We start from the raw sequence: 23,367 nt of genomic DNA on the forward strand, positions 1-23,367 counted from the left end.
TTTAGCAGTCTGATAATGCTTGCCAGTAACTGTTGAATTTGTTGGTTCTGAAACTGAATAAGTGCAGTGTTTGTGCTCCAGAAGTTGTCATTATATACAAAATTTAAAACACTGCAAGAACAGATATAACAAATTAAGGAATACTGTAATAATAATAATAATAATAATATTGGAAATATACAAAGTAGATCCTAAATTGATACAGTTCCTAAGCATAGTAATGAAAAATTGGAAAACCACACTTAATATTCAAACAAATTCAAATAATATCACATCACAGCCAATACAGATTAAGTGTGGAATATACCAAGGAGACTCATTAAGTCCTTTCTGGTTCTGCCTTGCTCTGAACCCACTATCCAACATGCTAAATAATACAAATTATGGATACAATATTACTGGAACATACCCACACAAAATCACACATTTGCTATACATGGATGATCTAAAACTACTGGCAGCAACAAATCAACAACTCAACCAATTACTAAAGATAACAGAAGTATTCAGCAATGATATAAATATGGCTTTTGGAGCAGACAAATGTAAGAAAAATAGCATAGTCAAGGGAAAACACACTAAACAAGATTACATATTGAATAACCACAGTGACTCCATAGAAGCGATCGAAAAAACAGATGCCTATAAATATCTAGGATACAGACAAAAAATAGGAATAGATAATACAAATATTAAAGAAGAACTAAAAGAAAAATATAGACAAAGACTAACAAAAATACTGAAAACAGAATTGACAGCAAGAAACAAGACAAAAGCTATAAATACTTATGCTATACCAATATTGACCTACTCATTTGGAGTAGTGAAATGGAGTAACACAGACCTAGAAGCATTCAATACACTTACACGATCACAATGCCACAAATATAGAATACATCACATACATTCAGCAACTGAAAGATTCACATTAAGCAGAAAGGAAGGAGGAAGGGGATTTATCTACATAAAAAACCTACATTATGGACAGGTAGACAATTTAAGAAAATTCTTTCTAGAACGAGCAGAAACTAGCAAAATACACAAAGCAATCACTCATATAAATACATCGGCTACACCACTGCAATTTCATAACCACTTCTACAACCCTTTAGATCACATAATATCAACAGATACGAAGAAAGTAAATTGGAAAAAGAAAACACTACATGGCAAGCACCCGTTTCATCTAACACAGCCACACATCGATCAAGACGCATCCAACACATGGCTAATAAAAGGCAATATATACAGTGAGACGGAAGGATTCATGATTGCAATACAGTATCAAACGATAAACACCAGATATTACAGTAAGCATATTATTAAAGATCCCAATACCACAACAGATAAATGCAGACTTTGCAAAAAACAAATAGAAACAGTAGATCACATCAGAAGCGGGTGTACAATACTAGCAAATACAGAATACCCCAGAAGACATGACAATGTAGCAAAAATAATACATCAACAGCTTGCCTTACAACATAAAGGGGGCCGGCCGTGGTGGTCTCGTGGTTCTAGACGCTCAGTCCGGAACCGCGCGACTGCTACGGTCGCAGGTTCGAATCCTGCCTCGGGCATGGATGTGTGTGATGTCCTTAGGTTAGTTAGGTTTAAGTAGTTCTAAGTTCTAGGGGACTGATGACCTAAGATGTTAAGTCCCATAGTGCTCAGAGCCATTTGAACCATTTTACAACGTAAACTTATAAAACAACACATTCCCACAAAGAAGTATGCACCACAAAATGTACTGTAGAATGATGAATACAAATTATACTGGAACAGAACCATTATAACAGATAAAACAACACCACATAACAAACCTGACATCATACTCACCAGTAAAAAGAAGAAATTAACACAACTAATCGAAATATCCATACCCAATACAACAAATATACAAAAGAAAACAGGAGAAAAAATTGAAAAATACATCCAGCTGGCTGAGGAAGTCAAGGGCATGTGGCATCAGGATAAAGTTGACATTATACCAATTATACTATCAACTACAGGAGTAATACCACACAATATCCACCAGTACATCAATGCAATACAGCTACATCCAAACTTATATGTACAACTACAGAAATCCGTAATTATTGATACATGTTCAATTACCCGAAAGTTCCTAAATGTAATATAACATATACCGTACAGTTAAAAGGAAGTCACGCTTGATCAAGGTCCGCGTCACTTTCCATTTTTGACCAGACATTACGTCTCAGAAAGGAAAGAAAGAATAATAATAATAATAATAATGCAAAAATTGTGAAATTTAGACACTTTCCACTCCTAGATATTTCTAGAAAAGACAAATTTCAGTTAATTCCATTGGCAGTGAAGAAAATTTTGATTAGTTTATTATGCAACTGTGTCAAAACTACTTCTGCGGATCCGAGTAGTCACAATCATGAATTTGTCAGCAGAAATAGCTGCTACATCCATTGATGTAATGAACTAGATGTACATTTTAGAACTCAAAAACTATAGAAGGATAATACATAATCCTATATAAAGCATTCATAGGTTATAATCCCTTAGTCTCTCTCTCTCTCTTTTTCTTTCTTTCTTTTTCTGTTCCACTAGTACCAGTTTCGAATAGTTGCTAGCACTTGAAGTAGCAATGCCATTACACTGGATTCATAAAGTCTCACTGACATTTTACTATGTTCATAAGATCTCACTCCACTGTCATCCGTACACTTGGTGTGATCAGGTAGTAGTCTGATCCCTGATGATAATCTGAAGACAATCAGAAGTGGAGCTCTGAGTGCAGTGGCTTAAAAAGACATGGATCAGTCATAATTGCAGGCAGCGAGGTGATGCGAATTCAGCATCACCTGATGGCATGTGTAGTACCACCTGGCGGTATGTAACGAGCCCTCTGTAGCAGCAGTTCATTGGTAGCTGATTTAAAGGTATCTTCTGTGACGATGAGAGCTGTGGGCAATGCACCGAGTGCAGTCAATGAACAGACCGTTGATACTGCAGTATTCCTTGTTGACTTGTAACATTAATGCCAACCACAAACACACTTTGTTTTAACAATTTTATTGTCAGACACAGCACTTTCACCTATTCACTGATTGTAACTGGCAATAAAGTTGTTGAGACATTATGTTAATCAGACTACTCTTTCGACCAAGTCTGTTTTACCGACCTATTGTTTTGTTTAGAAATTATTTGTTTAAGAATATAAATTGTTCAATATAGTACACTGATTTGAGCCATAAATGTCAGAAAAATGTATTTGCACATGGGGAATTGAACTCAGATATCCTATTTTAGTTTCCATTTTTTCCACCTAAGTACATGTATTTCTAACAGACTTGTCATTAGATACATATCAGTGACCCTAATCACAGCCTCTCTCTGAATTTGTTTTTGATATGGGTATAGGTATAGTGCAGATTATAGACTTCGAAGTTGATTGCTGATTGATGGAACTGATACTTTTAATTGTTTTGTTATGTTGTATTTTTTTCAGGTTTCATTGTTGGTTTGTAGCACTGATATTATTTTTAAATTTATTTTTGCACTTACTATGCCCATCAGATTTAAGTTTTTATCTTCCGTGTTATTAGAAAAAGCGTTTAACTTTGAATGGCATGCTAATAATTGCTTGGTAGTCTTTTGCTAATTTTGTAAATATTAGATTCCAGTTTATTTTTTTGTGCTTTAGGTAGTGCAACCACTGACAGAAAACCAATGGCTGAGTTGAGTGGACATTTGAGCAGGGTAGTGAGTGTGTCTTGGAGTCCACATATTAGTGGCCAGCTTGTATCTGCTTCGTATGATGGAACAGCGCAGTTAAGTATCTCATATTAATAAGGATTATTGAAATGAATTTTATATCAGTCAGTGAACTTAGTAGATTAAGAAAAGGATGAATTACTTTATTATTGAGATGATCAGTGCTTTGCCTGTTGGACTCGTGCTTAATTATTGTGAGCTGTGGTCCACTATTTCATATAGAATATCTTATTGTACTTTTAACAGTTTGCGGAGCTGACACACATACAAATACATCCCAACAATTTATAATATGTAGGTATTTCATCAGAAATGGTCTGTAGGAAATGTGGAAAATAAATAAAGGTTACGGTAATCATTGTGAAGTTTTTATGCCAGAAATCCTACTCAGTTATCCCTGTTTCAACATTTGATAAGTAGATGTTGCTCTTCTTTTAAAATATAAACATTGAAGGTCATGCTGGGACAGAGGAGTACTTGTCTCAGAGTACTAGTTCAAAGAAAAAGGAGAGACTGGTTGATAGGCCACATCCTGAGGCTGGTAGGAATCATCAGTTTGGTAATAGAGGGAAGTTTGTGCGTTGGGAGTTGGGAGATTTGGGGGGGGGGGGGGGGGGGGAATTACAGTGAGAGACCAAGGTCTGACTACAATAAGTAAGTTCAAATGGCAGTTGTTATCAGAGATGAAGAGGTTTGCATGGGATGGAGTAGCATGGAGGACTGCCACAAACCACTCTTTGGACAGAAGACCTCAACAAAAACCACAGTTTTAAAACTGGAATAAAAAAGGATATTTCAGAAATAACTTGCAACAAAAGACTGTATAGTCCAGTGTTGACAACATCAACAACAATGATACTTACTTCTGGCGACAATTGCAGTATAGTCAGTTGGCAAATTTAAAGGTAAAGAAACTGCCTAGTAATCAGAAGTGTTTTTTTCCTTCCCATGAGAGGAAAGAGGGATAGGTTGGGAAGGAGGGGAAGACCACTCAGGCCTCCTTCATGCCTCTCCCCTCCGCCCCTCTTGTCCTCACAATTAGTTTGGTACCTCTTCTCAATCTTCTCAAACATATTCCTCATTTGTTCCTGTGAAAGGAACTAACAGAACAAAAGCTGAGTATTCTTTTAAGTGTCTATTAGCTACACTGAAGTTTCACATCTTGAAGGCAAGTACTGGCCATTCTGTCACCTTGCAATTTTACAGTTTTGTCTGTCCATTTCAGACACTGTATAATCTTTGTTCTGAAAAAGTCATTTACTTAACCAAAACCAATCCAGATTGTTTTTACTGTGCATGCTATTTCTTTTCAGTGTATATATTATGCATTTGAGGTCTAAAAATTACATCTGGTGCTGTTGAGAATAGTTTTCATTAAAGAATCTCTGTGCCTGACACCTCGTTCTTTTTTGTATTTGTTAGTATCCTGAAGAAACCTGATGAAATCTATAATGTTCACATATGTATTCTCCAGTATACTAACATAGGTTGAACAAGTTCCTTACTTCATAAGGTTATTTAGTGTAGATTTGGTTGAAACTGAGTCGAAATCTTTCTCAAAATCTAAGAGTTATAAAGTTGTGATTTGTACTTTTGGCTTGTTTCTAAATTTTGTTCGCACCTTGTGAATGGTACACCGGCTACTGATAGCTGCTTGTTCATTTGCTTTTTTAAAATCTAATGTTTTTCTTTGTGTTGTTGGTAAGTTTAGTGAATAGGTATACTCTGTAAGTCCAAATAGTTTTGGGACTGGCTTCATGAAAAAATAGAAAAATGTTTTAAGATGGTGGTTTAAATGCATCAGATAGTTTACATCTCTCCCCCCCCCCCCCCCCACACACACACACACACACACCTACACTTACATTTACTGAACATTAATACAACCAAGTGCAACTGTTGGAAACATTGTTTGCAGTGTTGTTCAACTCGCGCGTGACAGTCTTGAATGTCATTTATGTTGTCAAAGTGCTGACACTTCATGTGAATTTCTATACTTTGTCCTTCTGAGGTAGGTTTGTATTGATGCCAAGTCTCATAACCTGTGATAATAAAACTGCCCCCCCCCCCCTTCTCCCATGTGAGAAAAGAATTTTTCACATTTTCGATTTCAATCAAGTCATTGCAGGTGAACATGCATAATTTTTCTTCGGAAGTCAAGGTGTGAGGAACAGATTTGGGTCACACTTTTGCCTTCTTCAAAACATTCTGGAGAATGTCTTGAACACTTGATTTAGAGATATTGCTTCATTAAGATTTATTACAACAACATTGACACACTACAGGCACATAACCAATACTTAACACTGCCTGCTAACAACTGATCGGTTGAATGCACTTCTGTTGTTTACAGTTGTCAGTTCAAACTGCTATCAAAGTTACTGTGCCTCTGTTGTTTACAGTTGCTACTGGAAGTTGCCACCACAGTTACTGCACCTCTGTTGTTTACATTTGTTAGTGGAAGTTGCCACCACAGTATCGCTTGTACTCCAGGAAGTTCCTTTTGTATGACTTATCATCCTGCTTTAATCATTTCTACTGAAAAATTCCTTTTTCCATACTTCAAGTGGCTTTATGTACTTCATTTGGCAGTATTTCTAGAATATCACTATTTTCATTTTTGACCATTTGTGATTTTCATTCATCTTGCGAACGATTTGAAATTTTAAAACATCCACGTTGTCTTCATAAAATGTTTATCCATTGTACGTTCCCAGTCATCACTCTCATCACTTGTGACTTGTTCATTGATTAAGATGGTGTAATGATTAAGACCACAGGTTCATATTCAAGAGGACTGGGGTGTGATTGTCTCTAAAGCCTTCGAGCTTCAGATTTTCCCTAAATTACCTGGGGGTAATGGCCTGACAGTATGTTTCAAAAGGACAGTTATTTTTATTACCCATCCTTGTTCATTCTGATTTTGAGCTGCATCTTTACCAAGGAACACTCAGGAGCATTGCCTCCAGTTTAATACTCATGTCACTGAAAAGGTGCTTGAAACAAATATTAGAGTCATTGATGGTAAGAAAGAGCTGAAATCCTTAAACATGAATAAACCTTCAGGGCCCAATGGCACACTGGACTCGCATTCAGTAGGTCAGTGGTTCAAACTCACAGCCATCCATCCAAATTTAGGTTTCCTGTGGGATGGTTTCTTTCAGAGGGACGGATGTTTTCCTTCCCCATCGACATAATCCGAACTTGCACTCAGTCTCTGATGGCCTTGATGTCAATAGGAATTAAAATCAGTCTTCCTTTCTTCCTACTAGGGCTCAATGGCAGGATGTCCAGCATCCTGGAAAACCTAGAAGATAGGGAAATCTCAGGGAATTTTTTTGTTCTAGGGAACACAAGAAATTTTTCCATTTTCCATAAAAACCCTGGAAAGACATGATGTCTCATTTGATTTTGGCCAGAGGCATTTGTCTGCACTCTGCTTGGCTTGATGCAGTACTGTGCTAACTGTTCACCATCAGCAGCAAGCCAACCAGCTCAGCCTGGCCAAGTCCAGATTAGCTATGCAGAGGTTTGTTGTTGTTTACATGGAATAGCTGGTATGCCTGTCACCATAGCCTGGTATGGTGTTACCTTTATTATCTTCTCCTCATTAGCTATTGAAACAACCTTGCTTTGTAATGTAATTTTAATTTTCACTCAAAGGCACATTCAACACAGCGCGGAAAAATACACGTCTTTCGTATCAAGACAAGAGAGAGAGTCCTCCATTAGTTCTTAAAAACAAAAACCTATGCAAAAGTAAAAAAAAAAGAACAAAATTATTTATAAAATTGGTCGCTGGTGCAGCGCTCTTCTGCGTGCGCGATCGTAAAATATAACTTTGTATTGGCGGAGGCGCGGAAGTCAAAGTACCATTACAATGCCTCCTCTACTGACACGCTCCGCAAGCGAGCGTGGCAGTATAGAAAATATATATATATATATATATATATATATATATATATATATATATATATATATATATATATATATATAAATAAGAAAATAAGAAATTTACATATTAGAAAAAATATTTCTGAGCACAATGCTCTTTGCATATCAGTCTTTGTATACAGTCTTTTTGGTGTGTATCTTCTTTAGGAGTCGTAACATTAATGTCTTTGAATTGCAGCGTATTATCGTTGCTTAGCACAGCGTTTGAATTCAGTTCACATGATTCGTGTTTACAATGGAATTAATTCGAACAATAAATGTTTCTATTATATTGCTCCAATGTCTTTAAACGTAGTATCGGATTCTGTGTGTGTGTGTGTGTGTGTGTGTGTGTGTGTGTGTGTGTGTACTGCCTGGATCTCTTGCGTGTGACTTGCAGAAAATCCAAAGTTTGTTCAATGTGTCAACACGAAATTGTGATCTCCAGTAGTCGAATTTTGGTGGCGTCTACCGGGGTATAAATGGTCAATGAGGGCACAGGAAACACCTCACTGCCTACGACACGTGATGAGCTTGTCTTTTACACCAACCTGAAGACCTGCTGGCTTCCACAACACCATACACTTCAAAGCATATTGACACTACGTAAATATTGCTTGACCAGTGTTCCATCACGTTGGTTTCTTCTTTGCATTTTCAGTTCCATTTATATAAATCATGTGCTACATGCACAAGTCCTTTGCAGCTCATTAACATCTCCTTAAAATACATTTCTTGATATAGTAAGTACATAAATATACAAATATTTACAATTAATCATTACATGAGGTAGTTACATTGTTGTCATATAGTACATATAGAGAATTAAATGAAAAATATAGTAAATTTTTTTACGTTACATTCATTATTGTGCTGACATGTGAATTACATTACATTCAGATTGAAATATACATTTTATTTATTGTATTTGTTAGCTCATTTGAAGATAATTGTGGCAACTCGCTAGAATATTCAACTTAAAATTCATCTTGTCTCCTGGAATAAAATTTACACATATTTCAAGCCTCAAGACAGCCCTCTGTAGGAGGATAGGTTCATGGGATGGTTGCTAACTACTTCATAAATACTAGTAAAGTCATCCCCTACAGTGGACTACACAAAATAAAATATGATAAATAAAATACATGTTAACTTAATATAACGTAAAAGTTCCTATACCTAATACCGTTTCTAAGTGTGGTGTCCCCACTATTGCTGTTTCTAAGAGTGGTACCCCTCTATTACCGTTTCTAAGAGTGGTGCCCCTCTAAATATCTTAGGATCCTACAAGTATGTACATCAGTGTGGTATATATATATATATATATATATATATATATATATATATATATATATATATATATATATATATATATATATATATATAATAGAGGGAAACATTCCACGTGGGAAAAATATATCTAAAAAGAAAGATGATGAAACTTACCAAACAAAAGCGCTGGCAGGTCGATAGACACACAAACAAACACAAACATACACACAAAATTCTAGCTTTCGCAACCAATGGTTGCCTCGTCAGGAAAGAGGGAAGGAGAAGGAAAGACAAAAGGATATGGGTTTTAAGGGAGAGGGTAAGGAGTCATTCCAATCCCGGGAGCGGAAAGACTTACCTTAGGGGGAAAAAAGGACAGGTATACACTCGCACACACACACATATCCATCCACACATACACAGACACAAGCAGACATTTGTAAAGGCCTTTACAAATGTCTGCTTGTGTCTGTGTATGTGTGGATGGATATGTGTGTGTGTGTGCGAGTGTATACCTGTCCTTTTTTCCCCCTAAGGTAAATCTTTCCGCTCCCGGGATTGGAATGACTCCTTACCCTCTCCCTTAAAACCCATATCCTTTTGTCTTTCCTTCTCCTTCCCTCTTTCCTGACGAGGCAACCATTGGTTGCGAAAGCTAGAATTTTGTGTGTATGTTTGTGTTTGTTTGTGTGTCTATCGACCTGCCAGCGCTTTTGTTTGGTAAGTTTCATCATCTTTCTTTTTATTTATATATATATATATATATATATATATATATATATATATATATATATATATATAAATAAAAACAAAGATGAGGTGACTTACCGAACAAAAGCGCTGGCAGGTCGATAGACACACAAACAAACACAAACATACACACAAAATTCAAGCTTTCGCAACAAACTGTTGCCTCATCAGGAAAGAGGGAAGGAGAGGGGAAGACGAAAGGAAGTGGGTTTTAAGGGAGAGGGTAAGGAGTCATTCCAATCCCGGGAGCGGAAAGACTTACCTTAGGGGGAAAAAAGGACAGGTATACACTCGCACATATGTGCGTGTGTGCGAGTGTATACCTGTCCTTTTTTCCCCCTAAGGTAAGTCTTTCCGCTCCCGGGATTGGAATGACTCCTTACCCTCTCCCTTAAAACCCACTTCCTTTCGTCTTCCCCTCTCCTTCCCTCTTTCCTGATGAGGCAACAGTTTGTTGCGAAAGCTTGAATTTTGTGTGTATGTTTGTGTTTGTTTGTGTGTCTATCGACCTGCCAGCGCTTTTGTTCGGTAAGTCACCTCATCTTTGTTTTTATATATAATTTTTTCCCACGTGGAATGTTTCCTTCCATTATATATATATATATATATATATATATATAAAAGATAATTGCTGCTGCGTTCCATGCTGTGTATCCATTCTGTATTTACCTTGTGGTACCTGTAAAATTCTATTCATAAATAAATATGTGTGTCTCTCCATACTGTCAGATAATCACGAATTATATAATGTCAAATATTTCATTAACATGTATAAATTTTTCTAAAGGAGGGATGAGAGCATGAGCCGCAACAGAGGACTGACGTTTTGTTTTCTCCTTATTCTCCTTTCTATTTAATGGTGCATTAGTTCAGTTCAGTAGATGAGCTTTAATTATGTCATTAGATGACTGCTAAATATGTTCTCTTAAATAATTCTTCCAATCTGAAGTGTCAAGCCTACATAACTCCAAAAATTCCATTACAAGTTCCCATTAGATTAGTGTTAAAGTGTTATAGATTTAAATCTTCTGGTATATTTCCAACAGTGGCTGCTGTAAATAATTCTTTCCACATAAATCTATACTTTCACCTTTAGTTATAAGAATATATAAGACACCACATAAGTTATTATCTCCGGCATACCAATCTTTCAATAAATAATATTCTTTCCACTACTTTCATTCTGTATTCCATGAGCACATGTGATATAGAGTTCAAATCTAGTTTCTCCCCTCTCAACATATTCTCAATTACTCATCACATTCTCACCTATCCATTATTCATTCTTCACAAAATAACATATACTTATTCCTCAGCATTATATATATATATTTTTTCCTCTTATTCATCACCACTTACTTTTTACTTCAACAACAACAACAACAATAATAATAATAATACCCTTTTCTCATCTTATATTCCATTTACCTCTCTTCGTATTACTATTTGTCCTCTTATTAAACTAAAATTACATTCACTCATCTCATTCAGTCACTCACATCACTCATATCAACATTACTATTATCACATGCCTCCTAAAGAAAATAATTCTGTTCAGTTCTCTGCCTCCTCTAATGTGTATATGCCTCCTCTAATGTGTATACGCCTCAATAGCAACTCCTCTTATAACCAAATATCTTATTAGCTATTGAAGGGTTCACATTGCTTTCTAGACTTTCCTGCATTCATTAGATTGTAAGTATCTGTATAACTTAAATGTAGGCTCATCATAACTGTATATCATATTAATTATCTTCTTCTCATTAGCTAACATTTTACTGTATGTATTTTTTCAAATGCCTGTGTGGATGTAGACCTCTGGGTTTATGTGTTAATGGATATTCTAATGAATAACAGCCAGGGTGTGGAATATTTGCAATTCGGTATGGTCCAGAGTATAAGATCTGCCATTTCCTGTTTAAATGTTTCAGTTTTGTGGGTTTAGGATGTGTTGTTAGTAAAACTAACTCATCAACTTGAAATGTTTGTGCTTTCCTGACACCTCTGTCATATTTCTGCTTTCTTTCCTTAGCTTTATCACATAATGTTGTGTAAGCTTGTCTTACCTTTTCTTCTAAACTAACATGATTTGTTGTTGCTGTAAATTTAGGTAGAGGGTCTGTCCATTCATTTCTTTCTGTTTTATCCATAATTAATTCAGTTGGTGTGTATCCAGTAGAAATGTGAGTTAAATTGTTCACAATTTGTTCAAATGGTGCTAGGTATTCTACCCATTTTGTGTGCTTCTCTGGTGTGTGTGTTCTCATAAACTGTCCAAATTCTCGAAATGTTCTTTCTACTGGGTTACCTGCTGCGTGAAATCTTGAAATTAAAATATGTTTAACATTCTGTTCTTCAATAAATGTCTTCCATTTTAAACTGGTAAAATATGCTGCATTATCCGTGATCATAACTTCAGGTTTTCCTATTCTTACAAAATAATCTGTTAATAGACGTCTGGTAATAGCAGTGGTAGAAACTGAACGTAAAGCATATAATTTTAAATACTTTGTGAAAACATCTAACACAGCAAGGATGTATTTCATTCCTCCACGTGCTTGTGGATAGGGTCCTGCAATATCTAAAGAAATTAGCTGTAATGGCCTCTTAGGTATGATTGGGTGCAATTCATTCATGCTTGTGCGATTAGAATATTTGGCTTTCTGACATATGATGCATTTCCTAATATTACTCAATACTCTTCGCCTTAAATTTGGAAAGTAGCAATATTGTATAATCTTATCTGTACATTTGGTTACACCATAGTGTCCCCAAGTTCTGTGTGTAAATAAAATAAAATCATCAACATGAGCTTCAGGTAAGCAAACACACCAATGCTGTGATTCAGGGTTTCGTCGGTGAAATAATACTTCTTTGTGTAATATGTAATATTTTTCAAGATGTGGGTCTGTTCCTGCATGTAATTTATTCTTTATCTGGATCCACCTGGGATCATTGTCCTGCAATATGGCTAACTTCCTGCACATGTTTTTGTAGTAAGGTGCAAATGTACCGTCATACATGAGTAAAATTTTGAAATCTGATGTTTGTTCTGTCACATCTGAAAATTCTTGTAGGCCTTGTGGCAAACAAGATAGAGCATCGGCTATAATGTTGGATTCTCCTTTTATATATATAATATCAAAATCATATTCTTGTAGTGATGCACACCAGCGTGCAAGACGTGGATGTAATAACTTGCATGATAGCAGGAAAGAAAGAGCTTGATGATCAGTATAAAGCTTAGTACATTTTCCCCATAGAAAGTAGCGAAACTTGCGAAATGCCCATACTATGCCAAGTGTTTCGCACTTGGTCACTGAATATGACTTTTCGCATTCAGTGAGCGTGCGGCTAGCAAAACTTATAGGTTTGATGACTGTTTGTTCATCTTCTACATGAATTTGGAATAAAAATGCTCAGAGCCCATAGGAACTTGCATCTGTTACTAGGCAAAAGTCTGACGTCATGTCAGGATGACATAACAACGGTGCATAAACTAAAGCATTATTAATTGCTTCAAAATCTGTCTGACAGAACTCTGTCCATTTCCAAATATTATTTCTTTTGAGTAAAGATAGAAGATGTGGACTGTTAAGAAGGTGGCAGGGTACAAATTTCCTGAAGAATGAAGAGAGACCAAGAAAGGCTTTGAGTTGTTTAAGATTCTGTGGGGATGGAAAATTCTTTATTGCATCAATTTTTCTTGCAGTTGATATGATGTGACCAAGGAATTTGATTTCTCTCCTCCCTAATTTCGTCTTTGATAAATTGATAGTGACACCTGCGTCAGAAAATTTAGTCAGAAGTTGCTTCAAAAGATTTACATGTTCTTCCCAAGTAGTGGTGGCAATGACAATGTCGTCAACATAAACTGTGATTTGCGATAACAATTGTGGTCCAAGAACAGCATCTAAGGCTTCAATAAATACTCCAGCACTCACTCGTAGACCAAAGGGTAGAACACAAAATTGATAACTACGTCCCTCACATAGAAATGCAATCCGAAGATTGCAGGTTCGAGTCCTGTCACGGTCGCCAATTGTGGTGTTACCTTTATTATCTTCTCCTCATTAGCTATTGAAACAACCTCGCTTTGTAATGTAATTTTAATTTTCACTTAAAGGCACATTCAACACAGCGCAGAAAAATACACGTCTTTCGTATCAAGACAAGAGAGAGAGTCCTCCATTAGTTCTTAAAAACAAAAACCTACGCAAAAGTAAAAAAAAAAAAGAACAAAATTATTTATAAAATCGGTCGCTGGCGCAGCGCTCTTCTGCGTGCGCGATCGTAAAATATAACTTTGTATTGGCGGAGGCACGGAAGTCAAAGTACCATTACAATGGCCATCCTATGCTAGTTTGTTGTTGTGTCATGATTCTTTGTGTTTGTAACACAATGTGATGCTCAAGGATCTGTGATGTGTTTGGGTGGTTTACATTTACATCTTTTCAGATGTACTGCTTTGTTTGCTAACATGGTTTTTATCACAAAGACATGTGCTTTTAGGGGAGGTTGTGGCCTATTCAAATCCATCAATTTGGAACCAGGAATACTAGGGTGTGATAGGTTTGCACACAGTTCATTTTTTGGACATATAACAAAAACATGAACCATGGACCTTGTCGTCGGTGGGGAGGCTTGCGTGCCTCAGCGATACAGGTAGCCGTACCGTAGGTACAACCACAACGGAGGGGTATCTGTTGAGAGGCCAGACAAACGTGTGGTTCCTGAAGAGGGGCAGCAGCCTTTTCAGTAGTTGCAAGGGCAACAGTCTGGATGATTGACTGATCTGGCCTTGTAACAATAACCAAAACGGCTTTGCTGTTCTGGTACTGCGAACGGCTGAAAGCAAGGGGAAACTACGGCCGTAATTTTTCCCGAGGGCATGCAGCTTTACTGTATGATTAAATGATGATGGCGTCCTCTTGGGTAAAATATTCCGGAGGTAAAATAGTCCCCTATTCAGATCTCCGGGCGGGGACTACTCAAGAGGATGTCGTTATCAGGAGAAAGAAAACTGGCGTTCTACGGATCGGAGCGTGGAATGTCAGATCCCTTAATCGGGCAGGTAGGTTAGAAAATTTAAAAAGGGAAATGGATAGGTTAAAGTTGGATATAGTGGGAATTAGTGAAGTTCGGTGGCAGGAGGAACAAGACTTCTGGTCAGGTGACTACAGGGTTATAAACACAAAATCAAATAGGGGTAAAGCAGGAGTAGGTTTAATAATGAATAGGAAAACTGGAATGCGGGTAAGCTACTACAAACAGCATAGTGAACGCATTATTGTGGCCAAGATAGATACGAAGCCCACACCTACTACAGTAGTACAAGTTTATATGCCAACTAGCTCTGCAGATGACGAAGAAATTGAAGAAATGTATGATGAAATAAAAGAAATTATTCAGACAGTGAAGGGAGACGAAAATTTAATAGTCATGGGTGACTGGAATTCGAGTGTAGGAAAAGGGAGAGAAGGAAACGTAGTAGGTGAATATGGATTGGGGCTAAGAAATGAAAGAGGAAGCCGCCTGGTAGAATTTTGCACAGAGCACAACATAATCATAGCTAACACTTGGTTTAAGAATCATGAAAGAAGGTTGTATACATGGAAGAACCCTGGAGATACTAAAAGGTATCAGATAGATTATATAATGGTAAGACAAAGATTTCGGAACCAGGTTTTAAATTGTAAGACATTTCCAGGGGCAGATGTGGACTCTGACCACAATCTATTGGTTATGACCTGTAGATTAAATCTGAAGAAACTGCAAAAAGGTGGGAATTTAAGGAGATGGGGCCTGGATAAACTGAAAGAACCAGAGGTTGTACAGAGTTTTAGGGAGAGCATAAGGGAACAATTGACAGGAATGGGGGAAAGAAATACAGTAGAAGAAGAATGGGTAGCTTGGAGGGATGAAGTAGTGAAGGCAGCAGAGGATATAGTTGGTAAAAAGACGAGGGCTAGTAGAAATCTTTGGGTAACAGAAGAAATATAGAATTTAATTGATGAAAGGAGAAAATATAAAAATGCAGTAAATGAAGCAGGCAAAAAGGAATACAAACGTCTCAAAAATGAGATCGACAGGAAGTGCAAAATGGCTAAGCAGGGATGGCTAGAGGACAAATGTAAGGCTGTACAGGCTTATCTCACGAGGGGTAAGATAGATACTGCCTACAGGAAAATTAAAGAGACTTGTATGAATATCAAGAGCTCAGATGGAAACCCAGTTCTAAGCAAAGAAGGGAAAGCAGAAAGGTGGAAGGAGTATATAGAGGGTCTATACAAGGGCGATGTACTTGAGGACAATATTATGGAAATGGAAGAGGATGTAGATGGAGATGAAATGGGAGATACGATACTGTGTGAAGAGTTTGACAGAGCACTGAAAGACCTAGGTCGAAACAAGGCCCCCGGAGTAGACAACATTCCATTGGAACTACTGACGGCCCTGGGAGAGCCAGTCCTGACAAAACTCTACCATCTGGTGAGCAAGATGTATGAAACAGGCGAAATACCCTCAGACTTCAAGAAGAATATAATAATTCCAATCCCAAAGAAAGCGGGTGTTGACAGATGTGAGAATTACCGAACAATCAGTTTAATAAGCCACAGCTGCAAAATACTAACACGAATTCTTTACAGACGAATGGAGAAGCTAGTAGAAGCCAACCTCGGGGAAGATCAGTTTGGATTCCGTAGAAACACTGGAACACGTGAGGCAATACTGACCTTACGACTTATCTTAGAAGAAAGATTAAGGAAAGGCAAACCTACGTTTCTAGCATTTGTAGACTTAGAGAAAGCTTTTGACAATGTTGACTGGAATACTCTCTTTCAAATTCTAAAGGTGGCAGGGGTAAAATACAGGGAGCGAAAGGCTATTTACAATTTGTACAGAAACCAGATGGCAGTTATAAGAATCAAGGGGCATGAAAGGGAAGCAGTGGTTGGGAAGGGAGTAAGACAGGGTTGTAGCCTCTCCCCGATGTTGTTCAATCTGTATATTGAGCAAGCAGTAAAGGAAACAAAAGAAAAATTCGGAGTAGGTACTAAAATCCATGGAGAAGAAATAAAAACTTTGAGGTTCGCCGATGACATTGTAATTCTGTCAGAGACAGCAAAGGACTTGGAAGAACAGTTGAATGGAATGGACAGTGTCTTGAAAGGAGGATATAAGATGAACATCAACAAAAGCAAAACGAGGATAATGGAATGTAGTCGAATTAAGTCGGGTGATGCTGAGGGAATTAGATTAGAAAATGAGACACTTAAAGTAGTAAAGGAGTTTTGCTATTTGGGGAGCAAAATAACTGATGAAGGTCGAAGTAGAGAGGATATAAAATGTAGACTGGCAATGGCAAGGAAAGCGTTTCAGAAGAAGAGAAATTTGTTAACATCGAGTATAGATTTAAGTGTCAGGAAGTCATTTCTGAAAGTATTTTATGGAGTGTAGCTATGTATGGAAGTGAAACATGGACGATAAATAGTTTGGACAAGAAGAGAATAGAAGCTTTCAAACTGTGGTGCTATAGAAGAATGCTGAAGATTAGATGGGTAGATCACATAACTAATGAGGAAGTATTGAATAGGATTGGGGAGAAGAGAAGTTTGTGGCACAACTTGTCCAGAAGAAGGGATCGGTTGGTAGGACATGTTCTGAGGCATCAAGGGATCACCAATTTAGTATTGGAGGGCAGCGTGGAGGGTAAAAATTCTAGAGGGAGACCAAGAGATGAATACACTAAGCAGATTCAGAAGGATGTAGGTTGCAGTAGGTACTGGGAGATGAAGAAGCTTACACAGGATAGAGTAGCATGGAGAGCTGCATCAAACCAGTCTCAGGACTGAAGACCACAACAACAACAACAAAAAATTACTGTTGTGCATGCTAACAGCTGTCTATCTCATTATGTTGTGTACAAATAAGATTGATTACAGATCTTTAGTGGTAGGAACCTTATTGTGTAATTAGAACACTAACCAGGAGTCATTGGGGCTTCGGCATGTAGTTGTTGGCTTAATTGACATTGAGCTAAAACTTGCAGTGGAATGCAGGGGGTCAGATGTTGAGTGGGGACTGTGGAAGTAGGTGCCTAAGGTATTGGGGTGAGATGACTTTTTGCATCACTTTTACCCACAATGGCCAGTATTTCCAATTCTGCTGTGGGTTTTAGTCAACATAAACTACTTTCAATTACACACATGCAAGGAAGATTTTATCACTTTGCTTTGGACCCACTCAGGGAGACACATAAGTGAGGGGGAGTGGTGGAAGTTGCTCATGACAAAGAAAAAAGCACAGTTGTGAAATTTTCTAGTGGCATCCTGTCTCTGTGAACTCTTGGATCACATCTCACTTTGTTGTTTAAGTATGATCCTGTCTAATGCCTATGTTACCTCAGGCTTACTCAACGAACTGTAAATGTGTATTCAACCCTTGCTGGACTGAGTATCGAGAATTTTGGTGGATCATAGAGCACACATCTGAAAAATTCAATGTTTGGTTCATGTTGTGTAAAATCAACTTGTCACTCAGAAATACAGACAAGCAAACCTTATCCAGTCTTGCAAAGGAAAGAAGTAAGCTGGGCTCCAGGCTGCTAGGAAGCTTACATTGTCTATATCCATGCTGTTCACTGCAAATAGACATGAGTTTGTGATTTTTGCTCCGTATGCGACTGTCAGTTCAACTTTTGCTATTGCATTGAACATGGCCTCTGCAGTGCCACCTGCCACCTCTGGATGCCTCCAGCTAAATGTCAACTCTGACAATGGAAGGACAATCTTGATGATACCCTTGATTCACCATGTGTACCGGAAATAAAATAACCAGTTTCAGTGAAAAAAAGCAGTATTTCTAATCAGCTTCCATGTACTTTTAGTCTGCTGCAATGCAGGCAGGGAGTGCATCATGCAATTGTGGTGTGTCCTAGCTACCAGGCATTACCCTGAGGCAGTCACATCAAGCACCTGCTACAGGAACTTCTGGACTGTGGCTGATGATACTAGATTATGTGCAGAGGGATGCCATGATGAAGACAGAGATCCATTTCTATCTGTTGGCTGCTGTGAGGCACCAGTCTTCTCAGGACATTGGCACCTTAGCAGCCAGTAACATTTCCTTTGAAATGCAGCTTTAGAAGTCAAAAATAAAATGCGGCATTGCATTTAGACTGGAGCCATTTTCCACAAAATAACTACAGGAGAGTGTTGCTGCATGTGATGTGATAGTGATGGTGTTTGATATGTTTGCATGTTTTTCGAATAGTGGTTGTGCCACATTTCAAGCTGGTACCTCACTTCAGTGTTTTTGAGAAAAAGTGCTATAAAAGGTTTAGTTGAATTTGAGGCAGGTGCATCCAATTGGAGGTAAATCTAAAAACACAAGTTATTAATTCGTCCATGGATCGCCATTGTGTTAATGAAGCATTTCTAAGAGAGCTGAAAAGCCAGCTCAAAGGCAAGGGTAATTGAGAGGGTAACATGCTTTTGGACTTTGGGACATGTGGCCTACATATAGTGCAAGATGGCTTTAAGACAGGTTTTACTAGCTTTAGTTGGAATCTTGTTCAGTTTCTGAGAACTTTGTGTAATCTTCTCAATGTTCCCTCCTGCCAAGCTGATTTCAACAATATTACAAGCACGTCTGTTTTCCCACAGAAGCTTTTTGCTGTTTGTTGGGTTGAAAATAAAATTGCACCTGTCTGGACTCAGCAAATGTTTAAAAATGTGTAAAGGCAGTAGAAAGAGTGAAGAAGGAACAGAAGTGGGCAAAACCAAAACCAAAGCCTAAGGTCACTACTGTAATTCCTGGGAGTCTTAACTATGGGGTAGTGTGTGAGTCGTTTAGGGGCAAGATGCTGACAGTTCATTTCACCTTTTTTGAAACTGTGGCTGCTCAGGTTGACTTGTTTATGACTAAATTTCAGTGATATGCTTGTGTAAACCCTTTCTTCTGTAATTCCCTGTTGTTGGTTGTCAAAGAATTAATTGAGAAAATTTGTCCAAGCAGAAGTTTGTAGAAACAGTGTAGCATCAGCACAGATCTGAATAACAATTAAAATCAGTAGCAGCCTCAGAAAGTGGACATCAGGTAAGAAGCAGTGAAGATCTGGGTCAATATTACATATTGGAGAAATATATCTTGGTGTTCCAGAATGAGTGCCTTACATTTGTGAAGAGTATGGTATCCACAATTATGGATAAATAGCCCCTGGCTTATTTCTTTATGAAAGGCGTTCCATGTTCTGTCCCCAAAGTGCCAATTAATGCTGACCATGAGAATAGACAGTTATGCACTGCATTGATATGTCTCACTACCTTATATTGCTTTGGTGGCCATGATGATGGCACCTTTGCCGATGAGTTCCAAAGTTTAGTGGAGATGATGTCAGTAAAGGAAGTCCTCAAAGAATTTGATGAGTATCATGTTCACATCAGTCAGTTCTGGATTATGGCCATTTGGGTGAAGAGTAGACATGAAAATTTGAAGAGATTTATCAAGATTTCTTGCAGTCTTTTCCATGACTGTGCCTGCCTTAAAAGAGGTTTCTCTGACAACTCCATTCTGGTAATAATTTGACTGAAACCTTTCTCATAGCTGTTCATACTGTTGGCGATGTCATGAAGGTCACTGGGTGGGGGGGTTGATCTGTAATCATCACAAAACAGTTAATACACAGCTTTAAAAATGCATGTGATAGGTGCCATGACATAGTGCCAGAGAAAAGGACAGTTGAGAAGTCAGAAGAAAATGAGAGAAAGAAAAAAGTGAGTAGAGACAACCTAAGAGCACTACAAACTATAAAAAACAAAGCTCATGGAAAGAGGTGAGAAAGAGATTTATCTGATTGAGGTAGTAATTCTATCACTGCAACTACTTGTTTGTGACTTACTGTCCATTTATGTGTCCTCGTTAGACTAGTGTATTACTGTGATTCGTCAGTTTCTCCTGGCATATTTGTTGAGCAAGCAGCCCATCGGTATGCTGCCAGTTCATAGTGTCCAACGGACACACTATTTTGGTGATCAGACATTCAGACATGTCGCCATCATCAGGTGCGCTGGCAAACTGAACTCCTAAGGGTGTGCTTCTGACTATATCCCCTAACCTGAGAGCCGTTCCAACTGTGATCCGCACACCTGTCTTTGTGTCAGGGGTCACAGAGATGCAAATGTCGGCATCTGTGGTAGCGTTGATGTAGATGCCCTGTTTTCCCTTGTTGCCAGATTGTTTTGTCTGCTGAAAGTCTTCATGATTAAACTTAGTGCTGATTCCCAAGTCATACTAAAATTATAGCCACAGCCTTTGTTGGTGACATTTTCCCTGCTGCGAATTTCTATGATCTCTCTAATAATGCTGTTCCAGTATTTGGAAGCCTGTGCCAAGATCCTGGTACGTTCGTACTCCATCACGTGATTCTGGGACAAACAGTGCTCTACAACTGTGGACATGTTGGGATGCATGAGTTGAGCGTGCCTCGGGTTTTCTCGGCAATGATCTTAAATGGTGTGTCCTGTCTATCCAATATATGAGGGCTGTTCAGAAAGTAAGGTGACTTTTCAAATTTTGCAGGCAATGTAAATTACATTATTGATATTTTTTTATTATGTTGGTACACACATCTCAGACATATGTTCACTGTTTTCAAGTGAACAGCATAGTTTGTGTTTGACAGATAGAAAGGTTAGACCTGTCTTAGTGTGCTTGACGATTTTCGATTATTATAAAAGTGGAGCAAAGAATTTGCATCAAATTTTGTGTGAAAAATGGAATCAAATGTGCTAAAACACTTGAAATGATGACTGTAGTATGTGGTGAGTCTGCTCTAAATAAAAAAAAAAATGTTTACGAATGATACAAGCTCTTCCAAGATGGCTGAGGAGATGCCAATGATGAACTTTGCTCTGGACGCCCCAGCACATCAATAACAGGTGATAATGAAGCTGTGAAGAAAATTGTTTTCGAAAATTGTCGGATTATTTTAAGAGAAGTTGCTGAGAATGTTGGCATATCAGTCGGCTCTTGTCGTGCAATTTTTTCTGATGCTTTGTGCATGAGATGTGCATCAGTGAAGTTTGTTCTAGAATGTCTCAATTCTAATCAGTAGAACTGTCGCATGAGCATCGCTCATGAGCTCTTGAATGACATCAGTGATGATACTGATTGGCTGGAAAGGGTCATAACTGGTGATGATACATGGGTTTACAGTTATGACATCGAAATCAAAGCCCAGTCATCCCACTGGAAGCATCCCGCAGAGCCAAGACCGAGAAAAGCATGCCAAGTTCGATCAAATGTCAAAGTTCCACTCACTGTTTCTTTCAATTACTGTGGCGTAATGCATCATGAATTTTTGCCTCAAGGTCGTAGGGTCAGTAATGAGTATTACCTTGATGTTATGTGCTGTTTGCAAGGAAGCAATACACAAAAAAGTCCAGAATTATGGAAAACCAATTCATTGCTTTTGCATCAAGACAATGCACCTGCTCATTCATCATTGCTTGAGAGATTTTTTGGCCAAAAACAACACGATAACCATGCCTCAGCCGCCATATTCACCGAATTTGGCCCCCTTCTACTTTTTCCTGTTCCCAGAGTGGAGAGATCTATAAAAGGATGAAGATTTTCAACGATTGAAGAAATAAAAACTTCATCGCTGGAAGTACTCAAGGCTGTACCAAAAAGTGCTTATGAGAAATGCTTTGAGGATTGGAAGAAGTGTTGGCACAAGTGTACTGTATCTGAGGGGGATTACTTTGAAGGGAACAACATGCATATTGATGAATAAATAAATATTTTTTCATAAAAATATAAAGTAACCTTACTTTTTGAACACGCCTCATATGTCTTTCCACACTGACATGGAATCTGTTATACTCTGGCCTTCCGCAAACTGAGATCCTCTTTGAAATCAAAGATGATCTCAGTTTGCAGACAGTCAGCATGTACTGGATTCCATGTTAGTGTTAAAAGACATGTACTGGACAGGCAGGGAGCACTGCTGAAGATCGTTGCCGAGAACACCAGAGGCACACTAGACTCGTGCATCCCAGTTAGTCAGCAGTCACAGGGCATTGTTTGTCTGAGAATCACGCAATAGTGTTCGAAAGTGCCAGGATGTTGGCACAGTCTTCCAAATACTGAGACAGCCTTGTTGGAGATGTCATAACAATTCACACCAGGGACGATCTCTCAACCGAGATTGGGGTTAATCTTAGCAAGGCTTGGGAGTCAGCACTGAGTTTAGTGAAGAATACTCTCAGCAAACAAAACGATCTGGTGACCAGGGCGAACAGAGCACCTACATCATCCATACCACAGATGTCAATGCTAGTGTCTCTGTAACCGCCGAAGCAAGGACATGGTGCGGGCCACAGATGGAATGCCTTGCAGGAGCAGGGGATATAGTGGGCCGCGTGCCCTCTGGAGCTCAATTCGTTAGCGCATCTGACACTGGCAGCACATCTGATCACCGAAATATTGTGGCCGTTGGACACAATGAACTGGCAGTACACCTGTGGACTGTTTTTTCGACAAATGAATTGGGAGAAACTAAAGAATCACATCATAGAACTTTATGGGGAGGAGATGTATCATAACATGAAGAAATTCGACAAGCTTTACCATCAGAGATGCCTTTTGCTGAGT

At 38.2% G+C, this 23,367-nt stretch overlaps 1 protein-coding gene across 1 annotated transcript in view; it reads left to right on the forward strand.

Moving 5' to 3' along the window:
* Positions 1-23,367, forward strand: part of LOC124789327 (gem-associated protein 5) — a 366,866-nt gene that overhangs the window by 195,413 nt on the left and 148,086 nt on the right. Inside the window, exon 12 of the mRNA XM_047256646.1 lies at positions 3,683-3,810. Coding sequence (XP_047112602.1) covers positions 3,683-3,810 — 128 coding nt within the window. The remainder of the gene's footprint in view (positions 1-3,682; positions 3,811-23,367) is intronic.

The sequence above is a fragment of the Schistocerca piceifrons genome, chromosome 3 (genome assembly GCF_021461385.2).
Source record: "Schistocerca piceifrons isolate TAMUIC-IGC-003096 chromosome 3, iqSchPice1.1, whole genome shotgun sequence".
Taxonomy (NCBI): Eukaryota; Metazoa; Arthropoda; class Insecta; order Orthoptera; family Acrididae; genus Schistocerca; species Schistocerca piceifrons.